This window comes from Rana temporaria, chromosome 2, assembly GCF_905171775.1.
Source record: "Rana temporaria chromosome 2, aRanTem1.1, whole genome shotgun sequence".
NCBI classification, from domain to species: Eukaryota; Metazoa; Chordata; class Amphibia; order Anura; family Ranidae; genus Rana; species Rana temporaria.
The window spans coordinates 342,166,918-342,184,182 of NC_053490.1; the positions used below are offsets into that span (position 1 = coordinate 342,166,918).

The following is a 17,265-nucleotide window of genomic DNA, read 5'->3' on the forward strand; positions in this document are numbered from 1 at the left end:
TTGGTTCTGTCCGGAATGCCTCCAGCCAGTGTCGCAGGATGGCTAAGTAGTGGTCCCTTGCCCTGGCAAGGTGGTATGGCTGGTGCTTCCCTGGGGAGGTCAAATGGGGGTCCGCCCTGCTTTCCTCTCTCCCTTCCTCTCCCACGTTCCCCATGCTGAGTGGTGGCTGTAAGGAGGGGGGGGCCCTCCTGGGTTTTCTGTCACTACCGGGGACCGTGTACTGTGAGGTGCTGTTGTTGTTTGTTTTTTTTTTTTTTTTTGTGGGGGAGTTGCTGTATGTGCTGGGCTGTGTTTTTTTTTTTCTGCTGTGTCACTGTGTTTAAACTCGTGTGTGGCCGCCATTTTGCCGCGGACGCGGTTTACATAGGTTGGCGGCCATTTTCTTGTGGCCGCATGCTGTTTTTCTCTTCCGTTCATAGACGGACACAGCCTTCATTGACATTAGGGTTATGCTTCTTCCTACCAGGAGAGTTTAGGCAGTGTTAAAACCTTTCCTTCGTGTCGCTCCTCCCAGGGGGCGTGGCTCCCCAGGCATAACCCACACCCTGCTCTAGGAGCCTCAGTCTTTTTCTGCCTAACGACAGGAGAGGAGTCAGGCGCTTCTGGAGTTTTTTTCTTGCGATTTTTCTCGCTTTTATTATTTTGTTCCTGCATTTTTGAATCCTGTGATTCTTCTATCAACAGCCGACTGGGTGACAGGCTGGGTCTTGACTCTTGTAGTCCCCCCATGTTCGGCCATCGAGCGTGTGCCGGTCCTTAGCTCAGCTTTGGGACATCCACGACAGGCCCCGTTGCTCCAGGGGCGGCCGGGGAACTTCGGTTCTAGGGCACACATATGACCCGTCTCTATGGCTTTGTCACAGTGTGTCTGGCCGGCAGCCATGCCGTTTACGGACGTTGGTTCTGTCTGGGATACTTCCAGCCGGTAGTCGCAGGACAGGTAAGTAGTGGCCCCTTACTCAGGTAAGTGGTCTGGCTGGTGTTTTCCCTAGGGAGGTCGACTGAGGGTCCGCCCTGCTTTCCTCTCTCCCCTTCCTCTCCCTCCTTCCCCTGACTGGGTAGTGGGGGGGTGCTGCTGTGTTCTATGAGGTGATTTTTACCTCAGACGGCGGCCATCTTGGAAATCTCCTTGGTAACGCTGTGATTCTTCCCTGAGGTGACAGACACAGCACAGCCTCTGGTCTCTTGTACCAGTTTTAGTGCTGTAACAGTTTTAGTGCTGTGAAACGCTGTGAATCTTTCTTGAGGTGACAGACATATCACAGCCAGCACATCAGAGCACACCTCAGGTTTTTCAGCTTTCTGCAGCTGGGTGGGGTGGTGAATACCAGGGGCCCCCATGCTCTGCAATAGCAGCAAGGAGGTGACCAGTGGGTTTTTTTTTTTGTCCTGCCTTGCAGGGTGGGTGACTCAGTGCTGACACTATGGAACCTGAGCCAGGTCTCCCTCTCAAGCTATGCCTGAGTTAACCCTTAACGCCCCTTCCACATCTGTTATGTTGGCTGTCCTGTGTTTCTTGCCAGGTTTGAAGCAGCTAGTGCCCGGATGGGGGATAAAAAGCGCCCCCTCCCCGAGCCTGCTTCTGGGGGTGTCTCTGACACAGAATCGCTGTTTTTTTCTGGTTCTGTTATGTCAGAGGCTGTGGTTTTTAACCCTTATGGATAGTGAGTATGACTCTGCTGCAGTCAGTTGCTGGCAAGAATTTGTTGGAGCTCTTGTTTCTGCGGTGCGTGAGACTCTAAAAATTGAGGATGTGGCGGAGACACCTCTGTGTCAGTACCAGCAGACTACCACGCACCGCTGATGTGTTTCCTTGGGTTCCTTATTTGGTCAATATGTTATACAAGGAATGGGATGCACCGCATAAAGTTTGTCAACAAACTTTGCAACCCTTTACCCCCTTGAGGGAGGCTTTAAAAAAAAAAAAAAAAAAAGTAGGTCTCTCCTCCGCCAGTGGACCCCCCTGTGTCCAGACTGCGCAAGGCCACCACGTTGCCTGTGGAAGGGGCTCCTGCATTTCAGGATCCCGCTGATAGGAGAGTGGAGGCCGTGGCCCACTCCCTATTCACGGTGGTGGGTTCGGCGGTGAGGCCGGCTCTGGTCAGGCCCCGACTAAAAGGGCGAAGCTCCTGCTGCAGGAGCTGGAAGAAGGGGCTTCTGAATCCTCTAGGGACCTGGCTGAACAATTGGTTCAGGGTCAGAATTTTCTCTGCGAGGCGGCCATGGATACGATCCGGGGCTTCCGTCTATGCAGTGGTTCTGCGCCGCCTTGTGTGGCTGAAGAGCTGGTCTGCGGACTAGTCCTCTAAGGTGGCCTTGGTGATGGCTGTTAAGGGTGAACGGTTCTTTTGGGACTTCCTGAATGGCATCATTGAGGATGCCACAGGTGGTAAGCGCATGCTGTTCCCACAGTCTGGGAAGGGCTAGGGACCTCGCCCTGTGCAAGGACCCTCCTTGCCTACCTCCTGAGCGTTTTTTCGCCCGCCCTGTGCGGTGGGGGTAGGTCTACATGGTGCTTGAATCCCCGCTGCGGGGTAGCAGCGCACCTGATACCACATGCCTAACAAGTCTGCGGACATACCTCCTTCCGCCTGAAGGTCTGCTCCCGCCCATGTCTCGGGTGGGAGACTGGCTTCGCATTGCGAAGTGTTTTTCCTTTGGGTACAAGATTGAGTTTCTCTCTTGTCTGACAAACAGGTTTTCTCTTTCGTTCATAGACGGACACAGCCTTCATTGACCTTAGGGTTATGCTTCTTCCTACCAGGAGATTTAGGCAGAATTCTAAAGCACTTAAGGTGTTAAAACCTTTCCTTCATGCTGCTCCTCCCAGGGGGCGTGGCTCCCCCAGGCATAACCCACATCCTGCTCTAGCAGCCTCAGTTTGTTTTCTGCCTAACGACAGGAGGTCAGGCTCTCTGGAGTTCCTGGACTCTGGAGTTTTTTCTTGCGATTTTTTTTTCTCGCTTTTTATTATTTTGTTCCTGCATTTTTGAATCCTGCGATTCTTCTATCAACAGCCGACTGGGTGACAGGCTGGGTCCTCGACCCTTGTAGTCACCCCATGTTCGGCCTTCGAGCGTGTGCCGGCCCTCAGCTCAGCTTTGGGACATCCACGACAGGCCCCGTTGCTCCAGGGGCGGCCGGGGAACTTCGGTTCTAGGGCACACATATGACCGGTCTTTTATGGCCTTGTCACAGTGTGTCTGGCCGACAGCCATGCCGTTCGCGGGCGTTTGGTTCTGTCTGGGATACCTCCAGCCGGGTAGTCGCAGGACAGGTAAGTAGTGGCACCTTACTCAGGTAAGTGGTCTGGCTGGAATGTTTCCCTTGGGAGGTCGACTGAGGGTTTTCCCTGCTTTCCTCTCTCCCTTATTCCTCTCCCTCCTTCCCTTTTTGGGTGACGGCTGTGAGGGTTTTTTTTTTCTGGGGCTCATGTCACTGGGCCCAGGTGTAGCAGGGGCTGTGTGTGTGTCACTGCAGGGGGCTGTGGTGTTCACTTCTGGGCCTTTGCAGTGTGCTGTGAGGTGTTTCTGTGTGACAGTTGCTAAAAAAAAAAAGTCACTGTCTTTTTAAATCTGCGTCATTGGCGGCCATTTTGCCGGAGCCTAGCCTTATATAGCCCGGCGGCCATTTTCTTGTAGTCCTATGCTGTTTTTTCAGCATTCGGCGGCCATCTTCATATTTTCATCTGCCTCGTGTGGCGGCTGTTGGCGCTGCAATCACCTTGGCTGTTTCTCAAAAAACTGACACAGCGCTGCACGGCTCTCAGCACACCCTGTCCTTCTCGGACCGCGCTGCACCGGGTGAGGTGGTGAGTACCAGTGGCCCCCCATGCTCTCCTTTTAGCTGCAGGGAGGTGACCAGTGGGGATTTTTTTGTCCTGCCTTGCAGGGGGGGTGTCTCAGCGCTGGCACTATGGAACCTGAGCCAGGTCTCCCTCTCCACTAGGCCTGAGTTAACCCTTAGCGTCCCTTCCCCTGCCACATCTGTTTTATGTGGCTATCCTGGATTTTCTTGCCAGGTTTGAAGCAGCTAGTGCCCGGATGGGGGGTAAAAAAGCGCCCCCTCCTGGAGCCTGCTTCTGGGGATGTCTCTGACATGGAATCTGGTTCTGATTTGTCAGAGGCTGCGGACTTGACCCACATGGATGGTGAGTTTTTTTCTGTGGTGCGTGAGACTCTGAAAATTGAGTTTGTGGTGGAGACACCACCGTGTCAGTACTTTTTGGATCCGCAGACCGCCACGCACTGCTGAAGGGTTCCTTGTGTTCCTTATTTGGACAATATGTTATACAAGGAATGGGATGCACCACAAAAAGTTTGTCAAAAAACTTTGCAACCCGTTACCCCCTTGAGGGGGATTTAAAATATAGGTCTCTCCTCCGCCAGTGGACCCCCTATGTCCAGACTGCGCAAGGCCGACACATTCCCTGTGGAAGGGGCTCCTGCATTTCAGGATCCCGCTGATAGGAGAGTGGAGGCCGTGGCCCGCTCCCTATTCACCGTGGTGGTTTGGGCGGTGAGGCCGGCTCTGACCGGGGCCCTGGTCGGGCCCCGACTGGAAGGGCGAAGCTCCTGCTGCTGGAGCTGGAAGAAGGGGCTTCCGATTCCTCTTGGGACCTGGCTGACCGTTAGTTCAGGGTCAGAATTTTCTCTGCGAGGCGACCATGCAGGGTTCTGCGCCGCCTTGTGTGGCTGAGGAGCTGCTCTGCGGACTAGTCCTCTAGGGAGGCCTTGGTGATGGCCTTTAAGGGGGGGAAACGGTCCTTTTGGGACTTCCCTGGGTGGCATCATTGTGGATGCCACGGGTGGTGAGCACATGCTGTTCCCACGGTCTGGAAAGGGCTTGGGACCTTGCCCTGCGCATGGACCCTCCTTGACTACCTCAGAGCGTTTTTTTTTTACCCGCCCTGTGCGGTGGGGGTAGGTCTACATGGTGCTTGAACCCCTGCCGCGGAGTAGCCGGGCACCTGATACCGCATGTCTAACAAGTCCGCGGACGTACCTGCTTCCGCCTGTAGGTCTGCTCCTGCCCGTGTCTCGGGTGGGAGACTGGCTTCGCACATTCATGGCTCTGTGGAGGTCTCTCCTCTCCGATCGTTGGGGTTGCAAAGTGGTTTCCTTGGGGTACAAGATCGAGTTTCTCTCTTGTCTGCCAAACAGGTTTTTTCCCTCCGGTTCGCCGGTTGGCTCTGTCAGGGGCTGTCCAGGATCTTCTGGTCAGGGGAGTGATTGTGTCAGTTCCCTCGTTGGAACGGTCTCGGGGGTTTTACTCCATTCTGTTTGTGTCCCCACGGAGGATGGGGCCCGGTCAATCCTGGGCCTCATGTCCCTCGTTTGTTTTGTCAGGGGGATTTTTTTTCTGGCATCCTTGGATGTCATGAACACGTACCTACATGTTCGCGTATCCTCAAAGCACCGGAGTTCTGTGCTTTGCGGTCGGGGGGGGGGGGGCATTTTTATTGGTGTCCTTCCCGATACTGGCCCGGCTGTGACAGCGGGGGTTTTGTTATCATGGGATGTCTGGCCGACATTCTCCTTCGAGCTTCTTCGAGCTCTGCATTGGTGGAGCCGTGTCTATCACGTGTTACCTGGGACTAGTACTGGATTCTGCCGAGGCGGGAGTGTTTTTTCTCCTAACGGAAAAACTTCAGATTCTGCTGTCTGCTGTGCAGCAGTTGCCGACCCAGAAACGGTCATCTCTGCGATTCTGCAGGAATGTTCTGGGTCCGTTGGTGGCCTCGTCCGAGGCGGTTCCGTATGTCCAATTCCACGCCAGGGTACTACGGGGGGATTGGCTGTCACGATGGGACTAGCTTCCGTCATCTCTGGATTACCAGATTCAATTGAGTCATCTGATCATGTCTCCCCTGGTGTGGTGGCTGGCGTTTCCGGTGCTTCGGGCCAAAAAAATTTTTTTTTTCTGCTGGACAGTGGTCACGACGGATGCCAGCCTCTCCGGTTGGGGAGGGGCGCTTGGGCCAATCAGCCCAGGGGCACTGGACTCAGGTGGAATCCTGCCTACTGATCAACGTTCTGGAGCTCCGAGCAATCGAGCTTTGCCTTGCCAGGTGGTCCCTGGATCTACTGGGCCGACAGGTCAGGATCCTGTCCGATGACGCCAGGGCCTTGGCGTAGGTTGATCATCAGGGAGGCACACGGAGTTCTGTTGCAGCGACGGGGGTCGCGCACATCCTTCGGTGATCGGCCGGGTACTTTCCCGGAATACGGAATTGGCTAGCCGACTACCTAAGTCGCACTGCACGGGGCCAAGGAGAGTGGTCTCTCCACCCGCAGGTGTTTCAGGGTTCTGTGCCGAAAGTGGGGCACTCCGGGCGTGGACCTTCTAGCGTCCCGTCTCTATCGGTAGGTGCCAGGTTTAAGGAACCGTGGGCGGACGCGTCAGGCGCGTTGGTGGCTCCTTGGGGTCACTATCGCCTACTTTACACCTTCCCTCCTCGGAAGCTTCTTCCTCGCCTGCTGCGCTGAGTGGAAGCTGTGGGGATTCTATCAGTTCTGATTGCTCCGGTTTGGCCGCGTCGCTTCTGGTACGCGGACCTAATGCATCTGGTGGCAGATGCCCCCTAGCGTCTTCCCCTGGAAAATGGACTTCTGATACAGGGTCCGATCTTCCACCCTGTTTCACAGCCGCCGGCCTTAGCGGCGTGGCTGTTGAGAGCCAGGGGCTTAAGGACCGAGGCCTATTGGGCTCGGTGGTCTCTACCGTGCTGCGTGCACGGAGGTCTACCTCACATAGGTTTTTTTCCTCATGCACGGAGGGCCTACATCTCTGTGTGTGGGGAGATGAACTGGCACCCCCGTACTTACGTGGTGTCCCGGATCCTGCTGTTCCTGCAGCGGGGAGTGGACCAAACTATTGCCTTGAGCACGATCAAGAGTCAGATTTCTGCTCTGGCTGTTTACTTTCAGCGTCCCTTGGCGGCGCACTCCTTGATTCGCACGTTTGTGCAGGGGGTCCGCCATGTGGCCCCTCCGGTGCGCCATCCACTGCCTTCATGGGACTTGAATTTGGTCCTCTCGGCGCTTCAGCATGCTCCCTTTGAGAACATTCGGGAGATCCCTTTGCTGACTCTGTCTCAGAAGGTGGTCTTTCTGGTAGCTATTACCTCTATCAGACGAGTGTCTGAACTGGCGGCCTTGTCCTGCAAGGCCCCCTACTTGGTTATCCATCAGGATAAGGCGGTGCTGCGCCCGCAGCCCTCTTTTCTTCCGAAGGTGGTTTCGGCCTTTCACATTAACGAGGACATTGTTCTTCCATCTTATGTCCTCAGCCGAAGAACCCGAAGGAGGCCATTTTACATTCTCTGGATGTGGTTCGGGCCCTTCGAGTTTACTTGTCGGCGACGGCTCCGTTCCGGAAGTCGGACTCGCTGTTTGTGTCTGTGTCCGGTCCCAATAAGGGCCTGGCAGTCTCGTCGGCCGCCATTTCCAGGTGGATCCGACAGGTTGTGCTTCAGGCCTATGCCCTGAAGGGGCGGGCGCCCCCCTTTCGGGTCACGGCGCATTCGACCAGGGCGATCGGGGCCTCTTGGACTTTCCGACACCAAGCCTCTGTGTTACAGGTGTGTAAGGCTGCGACCTGGTCGTCGGTCCACACTTTTTCAAAGTTTTATAAGGTGGATGTGAGTGCATCTTCTGATGCCTCCTTCGGCTGCAGGTGTTACAGGCGGCAGTTTAAGGTTGGAGTTCCTCCGTTGAGTAACTCCGGTTTTTGTTTGGGGTGTAACCTGTTTTTGCTGTGTTATTTTTCCCACCCCTCTAATTTTTTGACGCTGCTTGGGGACGTCCCTAAGGTCAATGAAGACTGTGTCCGTCTATGAACGAAAGAGAGGATTTTTGTACTCACCGTAAAATCCATTTCTCTGAGTTCATAGACTGACACAGCACCAACCCCTCCTTTGTTTGTACTGCTTGTTACGAACTGAGGCTGCTAGAGCAGGGTGTGGGTTATGCCTGGGGGAGCCACGCCCCCTGGGAGGAGCGGCATGAAGGAAAGTTTTTACACCTTAAGTGCTGTAGAATTCTGCCTAAATCTCCTGGTTGGAAGAAGCATAACCCTAAGGTCAATGAAGGCTGTGTCCGTCTATGAACTCAGAGAAATGGATTTTACGGTGAGTACAAAAATCCTTTTTTTTTCGGAGAAAACTTCAGACACTACAATCTGCGGTGCAGCGGTTGTCGACCCAGAAGTGGTCATCTCTTCGATTCTGGGTCTGATGTTGGCCTCTTTCGAGGCAATCCCGTATGCCCAATTCCACACCTGGTGCTACAGAAGGAAATTCTGTCTCGATGGGACAAGCTCCCTTCGTCTCTGGATTACCAGATTCGGTTGAGTCAACTGGTCAAGTCCTCCCTGGTGTGGCTGACGTCTCCGGTGCTTCGGACCGGGAAGTCGTTTCTGCCGTGCCATTGGACAGTGGTCACGACGGATGCCAGCCTCTCTGGTTGGGGGGGAGTTTGGGGCACCCAGTCAGCCCAGGGGCGCTGGACTCATGAGGAGTCCCGCCTTCCAATCAATGTACTGGAGCTCCGAGCAATCAAGTTGTGCCTTGCCAGGTGGTCCCTGGATCTGCAGGACCGTCGGGTCAGGATCCAGTCCGACAACGCCACGGCCGTGGCGTACGTCAATCATCAGGGAGGCACGCGGAGCTCAGCTGCAGCGATGGAGGTCGCGCACATCCTTCGGTGGGCCGAAAGGTCCGTTCTGGCTGTCGGCCGTGTACATTCCGGGAGTACAGAATTGGCAAGCCGACTACCTAAGTCGCCAAACACTAGACCAAGGAGAGTGGTCACTTCACCCGGAGTCTGTGCCGAAAGTGGGGCACTCCAGACGTGGACCCCCTGGCGTCCCATCTCAATCGGAAGGTGTCCCGGTTCGTGGCCAGGTCAAAGGACCCGTGGGCGGACACGTTGTTGGCACCTTGGGGTCACTATCACTTAATCTACTACGCCTTCCCTCCTCTGAAGCTTCTTCCTCGCCTGCTGCGCAGAGTGGAAGCCGAGGGGATTCCAACAATCCTGATCGCCCCGGATTGGCCGTGCCGCTCCTGGTACGCGGACCTGGTGCGTCTGGTGGCAGACATCCCTTGGCGTCTACCCCTGAGAGAAGATCTTCTGTCGCAGGGTCCGATCTTCCACCCCGCTTTTACAGTCGCTGGCTTTAACGGCGTGGCTGTTGAGAGCCAGGTACTGAAGGACCGTGGCCTGTCGGGCTCGGTGATCTCTACCATGCTGCGTGCACGGAAGTCTACTTCACGAAAGATTTACCATCGTACATGGAAGGCCTACATCTCTGTGAGATGAAATGGCACCTCCGTACATACGTGGTGTCCCGGATTCTGCTGTTCTTACAGCGTGGAGTGGATCAGGCTCTCGCCTTAAGTACGGTTAAGAGTCAGATTTCGGCTCTAGCTGTTTACTTTCAGCGACCCTTGGCGGCGCACTCCCTGGTGCGTACGTTTGTGCAGGGGTTCCGGCATGTGGCCCCTCCTGTGCGTCCTCCACTGCCCCCATGGGACATGAATTTAGTCCTCTCAGTGCTTCAAGACGCTCCCTTTGAGGACATTCGAAAGATCCCTTTGACTCTTTCACAGAAGGTGTTTTTTCTGATGGCAATTACCTCAGTCAGACGGGTGTCTGAACTGGCGGCCTTGTCCTGCAAGGCTCCCTACTTGGTCATCCACAAGGATAAGGTGGTGCTGCGGCCGCAGCAGTCTTTTTTTTCCCAAAGGTCGTTTCGGCTTTTCATATTAATGAGGACATTGTGTTACCATCCTTATGTCCTCGGCCGAAAAACCCGACGGAGGCCACTTTGCATTCCCTGGGTGTACTTATCTGCTACGGCTCCGTTCCCGTAAGTCGGACTCGCTGTTCGTGTCGGTGTCTGGTCCTAAAAAAGGTCTGGCGGTCTCGTCAGCCACCATTTCTAGTTGGATCAGACAGGTTGTCCTTCAGGATTATGCCCTAAATGGGCAGGCGCATTCGACCAGGGCGATTGGTGCCTCTTGGGCTTTCTATCATCAAGCGTCTGTGTTACAGGTGTGTAAGGCAGCGGCCTGGTCGTCAATCCACACCTTCTCAAAATTTTACAAGGTGGATGTGAGTGCATCTTCGGATGCCTCCTTCGGCCGCAAGGTGTTACAGGCGGCAGTTTAAGGTTGGAGTTCCTCCGTTGAGAAACTCTGGTTTTGTTTGTGGTGTAGCTGGGTTTGCTGTGTTTTTTCCCACCCCTCTAATTTTTTTGACGCTGCTGTGTCCGTCCATGAACGGAAGAGAAAATAGGATTTTTGTACTCACCGTAAAATCCATTTCTCTGAGTTCATGGACGGACACAGCACCCACCCCTCCTTTTGTTTGTACTGCTTGTTACGAACTGGAGCTGCTGAGTCAGAGAGTGGGTTATACCCGAGGAACCACGCCCCCTGGGAGGAGCTGTACTGATGAAAGCGTTTTAACACTTAAAGTGCTGTTTTCTGCCTTGTCTCTCCTGGAAGGAAGGATATAATACCCTAAGGTCAAAGGCTGCTGTGTCCGTCCATGAACGGAAGAGAAATGGATTTTACGGTGAGTACAAAATCCTATTTCTCTTTCGTTCATAGACGGACACAGCCTTCATTGACCTTAGGGTTATGCTTCTTCCTACCAGGAGATTTAGGCAGAATTCTACAGCACTTAAGGTGTTAAAAACTTTCCTTCATGCTGCTCCTCCCAGGGGGCGTGGCTCCCCCAGGCATAACCCACACCCTGCTTTAGCAGCCTCAGTTTGTTTTCTGCCTAACGACAGGAGGTCAGGCTCTCTGGAGTTCCTGGACTCTGGAGTTTTTTTCTGGCGATTTTTCTCGCTTTTTTTATTATTTTGTTCCTGCATTTTTGAATCCTGCGATTCTTCTATCAACAGCCGACTGGGTGACAGGCTGGGTCCTCGACTCTTGTAGTCCCCCCATGTTCGGCCTTCGAGCGTGTGCCGGCCCTCAGCTCAGCTTTGGGACGTCCACGACAGGCCCCATTGCTCCAGGGGCGGCCGGGGAACTTTCGGTTCTAGGGCACACATATGACCGGTCTCTATGGCTTTGTCACAGTGTGTCTGGCCGACAGCCATGCCGTTTACGGACGTTGGTTCTGTCTGGGATACCTCCAGCCGGGTAGTCACAGGACGGGTAAGTAGTGGCCCCTTACTCAGGTAAGTGGTCTGGCTGGTGGTTTCCCTGGGGAGGTCGACTGAGGGTCCGCCCTGCTTTCCTCTCTCCCCTTCCTCTCCCTCCTTCCCCTGACTGGGTAGTGGCTGTGAGGGGGGGCCTCCTGGGTTTTCTTTGTTACCACCGGGGCCCGTGTGTTAGGGGGACTGTGTTGTTACTCTGGGGGGTGCTGCTGTGTGCTGCTGTGTTCTATGAGGTAATTTTTACCTCAGACAGCGGCCGTCTTGGAAATCTCCTTGGTAACGCTGTGATTCTTTTCTGAGGTAACAGACAAAGCAGTCAGGGCTGCTGTGTTCTATGAGGTAATTTTTACCTCAGACAGCGGCCGTCTTGGAAATCTCCTTGGTAACGCTGTGATTCTTTTCTGAGGTAACAAAGCAGTCAGTGCTGCTGTGTTCTATGAGGTAATTTTTACCTCAGACGGTGGCCATCTTGGAAATCTCCTTGGTAACGATGTGATTCTTCCCTGAGATGACTCGGCACAGCCTCTGGTCAGTTTTAGTGCTGTTACAGTTTTAGTGCTGTGAATCTTCCATGAGGTGAATACACATCAGTCAGCACATCAGAGCACACCTGAGGTTTTTCAGCTCCCTCTGCAGCTGGGTGGGGTGGTGAATACCGGGGGCCCCCATGCTCTGCAATAGCAGCAAGGAGGTGACCAGTGGGTTTTTTTTTGTCCTGCCTTGCAGGGTGGGTGACTCAGCGCTGACACTATGGAACTCAAGCTATGCCTGAGTTAACCCTTAACGCCCCTCCCCCTGCCACATCTGTTATGTTGGCCGTCCTGGGTTTCTTGCCAGGTTTGAAGCAGCTAGTGCCCGGATGGGGGGGTAAAAAAGCGCCCCCTCCCTGAAGCCTGCTTCTGGGGATGACACAGAATCGCTGTTTTTTTCTGGTTCTGTTATGTCAGAGGCTGCGGGTTTTAACCCTTATGGATAGTGAGGATGACTCTGCTGCAGTCAGTTGCTGGTAAGAATTTGTTGGAGCTCTTGTTTCTGCGGTGCGTGAGGCTCTAAAAATTGAGGATGTGGCGGAGACACCTCCGTGTCAGTACCAGCAGACTACCACGCATCGCTGAAGTGTTTCCTTGTGTTCCTTATTTGGACTATATGTTATACAAGGAATGGGATGCACCGCAAAAAGTTTGTCAAAAAACTTTGCAACCCGTTACCCCCTTGAGGGGGGCTTTAAAAGTAGGTCTCTCCTCCGCCAGTGGACCCCCCTGTGTCCAGACTGCGCAAGGCCACCACATTGCCTGTGGAAGGGGCTCCTGCATTTCAGGATCCCGCTGATAGGAGAGTGGAGGCCGTGGCCCGCTCCCTATTCACGGTGGTGGGTTCGGCGGTGAGGCCGGCTCTGGCCGGGGCCCTGGCAGGCCCCGACTAAAAGGGCGAAGCTCCTGCTGCAGGAGCTGGAAGAAGGACCTCTAAGGTGGCCTTGGTGATCACCGTTAAGGGTGAACGGTCCTTTTGGGTCTTCCCTGACTGGCATCATTGAGGATGCCACAGGTGGTAAGCGCATGCTGTTCCCACGGTTTGGGAAGGGCTAGGGACCTCGCCCTGTGCAAGGACCCTCCTTGCCTACCTCCGAGCGTTTTTTCGCTCGCCCTGTGCGGTGGGGGTAGGTCTACATGGTGCTTGAATCCCCGCTGTGGGGTAGCAGCGCACCGGATACCGCATGCCTAACAAGTCTGCGGACATACCTGCTTCCGCCTGAAGGTCTGCTCCCGCCCGTGTCTCGGGTGGGAGACTGGCTTCGCATTGCAAAGTGTTTTCCTTGGGGTACAAGATTGAGTTTCTCTCTTGTCTGCCAAACAGGTTTTTTCCCTCCGGCTTCTGGCCTCCTCCGGTTCGCCGGTTGACTCCGTCAGGGGCTGTCCAGGATCTTCTGGTCAGGGGAGTGATTGTGCCAGTTCCCTCGTTGGAACGGTCTCGGGGTTTTACTTCATTCTGTTTGTGTCCCCATGGAGGATGGGGCCCGGTCGACCCTGGGCCTCAAGTCCCTCGTTTTGTTTTGTCAGGTTTTTCTGGCATCCTTGGATGTCATGAACGTGTACCTGCATATCCTCAAACCACCAGAGATTCTGTGCTTTGCGGTCGGGGGGGACCATTTTCAATGGTGTCCTTCCCATTCGGCGGGTTTTCGCCAAGGTGCTCGTACCGATACTGGCCCGGCTGTGACAGCGGGGGTTTATCATGGGATGTCTGGACGACATTCTCCTACGAGCTTCTTCGAGCTCTGCATTGGTGGAGCCGTGTCTATCACGTGTCAGGCTCTCCGAGTGTTCGGCTGGTTTCTGGATTGTCCTGAAATCAGGGTTGATTCCGTCTCAGGGATACCTGAGACTGGTCCTGGATTCCTCCGGGGCGGGAGTGTTTTTCTCCTAGCGGAAAAACTTCAGACTCTGCTATCAGCTGTGCAGCAGTTGCCGACCCAGAAGCGGTCATCTCTGCGATTCTGCAGGAAGGTTCTGGGTCAGTTGGTAGCCTCTTTCGAGGCGGTTCCGTATGCCCAATTCCACGCCAGGGTACTACGGAGGGAACTGCTGTCACGATGGGACTAGCTTCCGTCATCTCTGGATTACCAGATTCAGTTGAGTCATCTGATCATGTCTCCCCTGGTATGGTGGCTGGCGTTTTCCGGTGCTTCGGGCCGGAAAGTCATTTTTCTGCAGGCCACTGGACAGTGGTCACGACGGATGCCAGCCTCTCCGGTTGGGGAGGGGCGCTTGGGGCACCCAGTCAGCCCAGGGGCACTGGACTCAGGTGGCGTCCTGCCTACTGATCAACGTTCTGGAGCTCCGAGCAATCAAGCTTTGCCTTACCAGGTGGTCCCTGGATCTACAGGGCCGACCGGTCAGGATCCTGTCCGATAACACCACGTCCGTGGCGTAGGTTGATCATCAGGGAGGCACACGGAGTTCTGTTGCAGCGACGGGGGTCGCGCGCATCCTTTCGGTGGGCCGAAGGGTCCGTTCCGGCTCTATCGGCCGGGTACATTCCGGGAATACGGAATTGGCTAGCCGACTACCTAAGTCGCACTGCACCGGGCCAAGGAGAGTGGTCTCTCCACCCGCAGGTGTTTCGGGGTCTGTGCCGAAAGTGGGGCACTCCGGACGTGGACCTTCTAGCGTCCCGTCTCTATCGGTAGGTGCCACGGTTCGTGGCCAGGTTTAAGGACCCGTGGGCGGACGCGTCAGGCGCGTTGGTGGCTCCTTGGGGTCGCTGTCGCCTACTTTACACCTTCCCTCCTCGGAAGCTTCTTCCTCGCCTGCTGCGCAGAGTAGAAGCTGTAGGGATTCTATCGGTCCTGATTGCCCCAGATTGGCCGCGTCGCTTCTGGTACGCGGACCAGGTGCGTCTGCTGGCAGACGCCCCCTAGCGTCTTCCCCTGGGAATTGATTTTCTGTTACAGGGTCCAATCTTCCACCCTGTTTCACAGCCACCGGCCTTAGCGGCGTGGCTGTTGAGAGCCAGGGGCTTAAGGACCGAGGCCTATTGGGCTCGGTGGTCTCTACCGTGCTGCCTGCACGGAGGTCTACCTCACGTAGGTTTTTTCCTCATACATGGAAGGCCTACTTCTCTGTGTGTGGGGAGATGAACTGGCACTCTCGTACATGCGTTGTGTACAGGATTCTGCTGTCTTTGCAGCAGGGAGTGGTTCAGGCTCTCGCCTTACGTACGGTTAGGAGCCAGATTTCTGCTCTGGCTGTTTTTTACTTGCAGCGACCCTTGGCATAGCACTCCTGGGTGCGTGCGTTGGGTCAGGGGGTCTGGCAGGTGGCCCCTCCGGTGCGCCCTCCATTACCCCCATGGGACTTGAATTTAGTCCTTTCAGTGCTTCGGGATGCTCCCTTTGAGGACATTCGGGAGGTTTTTTGTTTCATTGTCACAAAAGGTGATTTTATTTCTGGTAGCAATTACCTCGATCAGACGGGTGTCTGTCTGTTCTGGCGGCCTTGTCTTGCAAGGCTCCCTGCTTGGTCATCCGTAAGGATGAGGTGGTGCTGCGGCCGCAGCCGTTTTTCTCCCTAAGGTCGTTTCGGCTTTTCACTTGGATGTGGACATTGTTCTTCCATCCTTGTGTCCTCAGCCGAAGAACCCGAAGGAGGCCACTTTACATTCTTTGGATGTGGTTCGGGCCCTTCGAGTTTACTTGTCGGCGACAGCTCCGTTCCGGATGTCGGACTCGCTGTTCGTGTCTGTGTCCGGTCCCAGTAAGGGCCTGGCAGTTTCGTCGGCCACCATTTCCAGGTGGATCCGACGGATTGTGATTCAGGCCTATGCCCTGAAGGGCGGGCGCCCCCCTTTCGGGTCATGGCGCATTCGACCAGGGCGATCGGGGCCTCTTGGGCTTTCCGACACCAAGCCTCTGTGTTACTGGTGTGTAAGGCTGCGACCTGGTCGTCGGTCCACGCTTTTTCAAAGTTTTATATGGTGGATGTGAGTGCATCTTCGGATGCCTCCATTGGCCGCAGGGTGTTACAGGCGGCAGTTTAAGGTTGGAGTTCCTCCGTTGAGTAACTCCGGTTTTTGTTTGGGGTGTAACCTGTTTTTGCTGTGTTATTTTTCCCACCCCTCGAATTTTTTTGACACTGCTTGGGGACGTCCCTAAGGTCAATGAAGGCTGTGTCCGTCTATGAACGAAAGAGAAAAAATGATTTTTGTACTCACCGTAAAATCCATTTCTCTGAGTTCATAGACGGACACAGCACCCACCCCTCCTTTGTTTGTACTGCTTGTTACGAACTGAGGCTGCTAAAGCAGGGTGTGGGTTATGCCTGGGGGAGCCACGCCCCCTGGGAGGAGCAGCATGAAGGAAAGTTTTTAACACCTTAAGTGCTGTAGAATTCTGCCTAAATCTCCTGGTAGGAAGAAGCATAACCCTAAGGTCAATGAAGGCTGTGTCCGTCTATGAACTCAGAGAAATGGATTTTACGGTGAGTACAAAAATCCTTTTTTTTTCCCATAATGCAATGTGTAACTTTGATTCTATCTTGTTTCGTTGGACAAAAACTGTCCTTGCTGCGCCAAAATGCACTCTAATCTCTATTTTACTGTGCAATTACGGCAACATAGTAAGCTTTTTGTATTCACCAAGACCATGTGTGTTATGCTGTTAACTGTGTTGTGTTTGTTTTTTCTTCACGAAGAAAAATTCATAATTTTTGGCTTATGAGCCCAAATGTTTATTTGGGATAGAAAAAATAGGGGAGAAGTGCTAAAAGTTGATTTTTTTTTTTTTCCAATGAATTCTCTTTGGCCAGTTATATTCCTAAGATAATTTATCTGTTTCTGGCTTTCTTAGAAGAGTCTGGGAGTGATGATGATTTCATGGTTGAAGATGATGACGACAGTGATTATGGTCGATCAAAGAAGAAGAAAAAGATTGTGAAAAAATCTAAACCTGAGAAAAGAGAGAAAAAAGTACCCAAGCCCCGACTAAAAGCTACAGGTAAGTGTTGAGGCTATACCACATATTGCATATAAAATGGTTTTCTTGATAAATGAGATTTAAATTGCAATGTTAACTGAGCAAGTTGATGTAATCAGAAAGTCTTCACAGCTATGTAACATTTTTACATTCAACCGTCTGCACTCTACTTGGTTAATGTGATGTATACTAATACAAAACTAGGTCCTAAAATTAAACAAAAGCAATTGAACCACAAGGCTGCATTGCTGTAATGAGTAAACTGATTATAATTGGCACAACAGTGGGACCCGTGTTTGCTTTAGGGCAGGAGTGCCCAACCTTTTGAAGCGCGAGGGCAACTTAAGCAACTTGGTAACTGGTCACGGGCCATAATCGGAGGAGGGGGCGGATGGCAGGTCCATGTCCGCTCTGCATATGCAGAGCTGACACAGACACAGCCGAATTGGAGGTAGTACACAAGTTGATTTACATCTGCCATTTCTTCGAGGTGAATGGAGGGTCTAATTGGGTCAGACTGCCCGTGTGAAAGGGGCCCATGGCTGCTTTCACACTGATGCACTGTGGTTTACCCGCACCGCGGGTACAATGCAATGTACCTTTTGGCTTTTCTGCAC

The 17,265-nt window shown here is 53.8% G+C and overlaps 1 protein-coding gene across 1 annotated transcript in view; it reads left to right on the plus strand.

The window, feature by feature from the left end:
• The window catches only part of NUCKS1 (nuclear casein kinase and cyclin dependent kinase substrate 1), a 47,974-nt gene that overhangs the window by 28,711 nt on the left and 1,998 nt on the right, over nucleotides 1-17,265 (plus strand). The window contains exon 7 of the mRNA XM_040337534.1: nucleotides 16,523-16,669. Coding sequence (XP_040193468.1) covers nucleotides 16,523-16,669 — 147 coding nt within the window. The remainder of the gene's footprint in view (nucleotides 1-16,522; nucleotides 16,670-17,265) is intronic.